Source organism: Limulus polyphemus, unplaced genomic scaffold (assembly GCF_000517525.1).
Source record: "Limulus polyphemus unplaced genomic scaffold, Limulus_polyphemus-2.1.2 Scaffold8346, whole genome shotgun sequence".
Taxonomy (NCBI): domain Eukaryota; kingdom Metazoa; phylum Arthropoda; class Merostomata; order Xiphosura; family Limulidae; genus Limulus; species Limulus polyphemus.
In genome coordinates, this window is record NW_013673956.1 from 1 (window position 1) to 3476 (window position 3476).

The following is a 3476-nucleotide window of genomic DNA, read 5'->3' on the forward strand; positions in this document are numbered from 1 at the left end:
CAGGTCAGTGGCCACTCAGATCAATTTAAAGCAGTTTCTCTTCCACAGGTCAGTGGCCACTCAGATCAATTTAAAGCAGTTTCTCTTCCACAGGTCAGTGGCCACTCAGATCAATCTAAAACAGTTCCTCTTCTACAGGTCAATGGCCACTCAGATCAATTTAAAAACAGTTTCTCTTCCACAGGTCAGTGGCCACTCAGATCAATTTAAAACACTCAATTTTGAACAAATCAGTGGCCACTTCAGATCAGCTTAAAATACTTCACTTTCTACAAGTCAGTGGCCTCTCAGATCGATTTAATAACAATTCCTCTTCCACAAGTCAGTGGCCATACAGACCAGTTTAACAACAATTCCACAACGTACTCTTCCCCTAGATACTGCCAACTAATTACATTGATTTTTCTTAGATAAAAGCACAGCCAATTCTTGGTTTGACAAAATGGCCTTGACAAGCTTTCAATAAAAACATTATTTTAAGCTTATTCTTCTTTATAGGTGCTGAGCTTTCTTTTTGCGAGCATTAAGCATATCATAGAAAGGATTATGACTGATGCTTTGCCTGTAGAGAGACAAAAAAAAAAGAGTAAAAAACATATCACAGAGACTTCATTAATTAGTACATGAAAAAGTTTAAGTAGTAATAAGTTCTCCGACATCAATTTCAAACACAGAGAAATCTTTCAGTTTCTCTCCTTATTATCTAGTTTCTTATCTTTATTTTAAATAGCTTCCAGCTTTTTTTATATATATTTTTTTAAATATTTTTAAACATATAAACTAACTTTCAAACTTTCACAATCTAATGCTTAGAGCTGGACAATAACTTGATTAATCTCATATACAATAATAAAATAATCCAAGTTATGATTTAATCGATTAACTGCATAAAAATAACAGATGAACTGAAATTAGTTTTTCTGATTATTACTGTTTTCAAGTATTCCATCTATCCAAGTAACAGAAGTGTTGCCAATATAGTTTCTCTTTGTCATTTTTGATTAATTCTAGGCTCTTCAGCTTAGTCGATTAGCGTCACAACTCACAAAAATAAGGGTCCCTCAAAATTAGTGTTTACATTATTACTGTTTTTGATTTTTCCAACTATTCAAGTCTAATGCCAGAATAACTGATTAGCTGAATGTAATACATTACAAAGCCTAACGATTAATTGATTAGCAACTTTCACAAATCACCCAGCTCTATTAGTTTCTCCAGCTTAGGGTAATGTCTCACAATCTACCTCAAGTTCAAACAATCTTATCATCCCATTTCTCCAGCTCAGGGTAATGTCTCACAATCTTATCATCCCATTTCTCCAGCTTAGGGTAATGTCTCACAATCTACCTCAAGTTCAAACAACCTTACCATCCCAGTTCTCCAACTTAAGAAATGTCTCACAATCTACCTGAAGTTCAAACAACCTTATAATCCCACTTCTCCAGTTTATGGTAAAGTATCACAATGTATCTCAAGTTCAAACAACTTTACAATCTCATTTCTCCAGTTTATGGTAATGTCTCACAGTCTACCTCAAGTTGAAACAACTTTATAATCTCATTTCTCCAGTTTATGGTAATGTCTCACAGTCTACCTCAAGTTGAAACAATCTTACAATCTCATTTCTCCAGTTTATGGTAATGTATCGCAGTCTACCTCAAGTTCAAACAACCTTATAATACCACTTCTCCAGTTTATGGTAATGTATCGCAGTCTACCTCAAGTTGAAACAACTTTATAATCCCATTTCTCCAGTTTATGGTAATGTATCGCAGTCTACCTCAAGTTGAAACAACTTTATAATCTCATTTCTCCAGTTTATGGTAATGTATCACAGTCTACCTCAAGTTGAAACAACTTTATAATCTCATTTCTCCAGTTTATGGTAATGTATCGCAGTCTACCTCAAGTTGAAACAATCTTATAATCCCACTTCTCCAGTTTATGGTAATGTATCGCAGTCTACCTCAAGTTCAAACAACCTTATAATACCACTTCTCCAGTTTATGGTAATGTATCGCAGTCTACCTCAAGTTCAAACAACTTTATAATCTCATTTCTCCAGTTTATGGTAATGTCTCACAGTCTACCTCAAGTTGAAACAACTTTATAATCTCATTTCTCCAGTTTATGGTAATGTATCACAGTCTACCTCAAGTTGAAACAACTTTATAATCCCACTTCTCCAGTTTAGGGTAATGTATCGCAGGCCCTATTTTAAAAGTTTCATATTTTAATTCCCACTCTTTAATTGAATACCTTACATACAATATTCATCTGACAACCTGAATTACAGTCTGTAAGTCTCATCTCAGAGATCAAATCTAATTAAGTATTTCACAAAATAATTTCTTATTACAAGTAAAGTTTCTCAAAGCTGAGGTTTCTTATATTTAATCCACACTAAGTACACAGAGAAATTTCAAGGAAGCATACTTTAAGAGTTTTATTTGATGAAAAATGTGAAATAAAGCAGGTTTAATAATGAATCTGTACAGTTTTCTTTAATACATGGTATAGGGCTCAACCAAACCTTCTGAAACCATCTTCAACTGGTAAAGGTATAAACACCCTACTTACTATTAAAAGTGATTAACCTGTGTAGTTTTTGTAGTACAAAAGTCTATAAACTGATCACTTGGTCTGAAGGCGTAAGTATAATCCGATCTCTAAGTTTATCTTCAGAGTTGTGTCCAGGTTCAAGCTATGTTAGTTTATAGAGGTAGGTATAGCTTATTCTCTCCTAGTCTTTTCTGGAAGGCATGTACAGGTTCAAACTATGTTAGTTTATAGAGGTAGGTATAGCTTATTCTCTCCTAGTCTTCTCTGGACGGTATGTACAGGTTCAAGCTATGTTAGTTTATAGAGGTAGGTATAGCTTATTCTCTCCTACTCTTTTCTGGATGGTATGTACAGGTTCAAGCTATGTTAGTTTATAGAGGTAGGTATAGCTTATTCTCTCCTAGTCTTTTCTGGATGGTATGTACAGGTTCAAGCTATGTTTGTTTAATAATGTAGGTATAACTTATTCTCTCCTAGTCTTTTCTGGATGGTATGTACAGGTTCAAGCTATGTTTGTTTATAGAGGTAGGTATAGCTTATTCTCTCCTAGTCTTTTCTGGACAGTATGTACAGGTTCAAGCTATGTTTGTTTATAGAGGTAGGTATAACTTATTCTCTCCTAGTCTTCTCTGGAGGGTATGTACAGGTTCAAACTATGTTAGTTTATAGAGGTAGGTATAGCTTATTCTCTCCTAGTCTTTTCTGGAGGGTATGTATAGGTACAAACTATGTTAGTTTATAGAGGTAGGTATAGCTTATTCTCTCCTACTCTTTTCTGGAAGGTATGTTAAGGTTCAAGCTATGTTAGTTTATAGAGGTAGGTATAGCTTATTCTCTCCTAGTCTTTTCTGGACGGTATGTACAGGTTCAAGCTATGTTAGTTTATAGAGGTAGGTATAACTTATTCTTTCCTA

At 34.3% G+C, this 3476-nt stretch overlaps 1 protein-coding gene across 2 annotated transcripts in view; it reads right to left on the reverse strand.

Moving 5' to 3' along the window:
- Positions 1-6: 6 nt before the first annotated feature.
- The window catches only part of LOC106475279 (cytohesin-1-like), a 19518-nt gene continuing 16048 nt past the window's right edge, over positions 7-3476 (reverse strand). For both annotated transcript variants that reach the window (XM_022379431.1, XM_013935974.2), the window contains one exon: positions 7-562. In XM_022379431.1, the coding sequence (XP_022235139.1) occupies positions 493-562 (70 nt within the window). In that variant the 3' untranslated portion in view covers positions 7-492. The remainder of the gene's footprint in view (positions 563-3476) is intronic.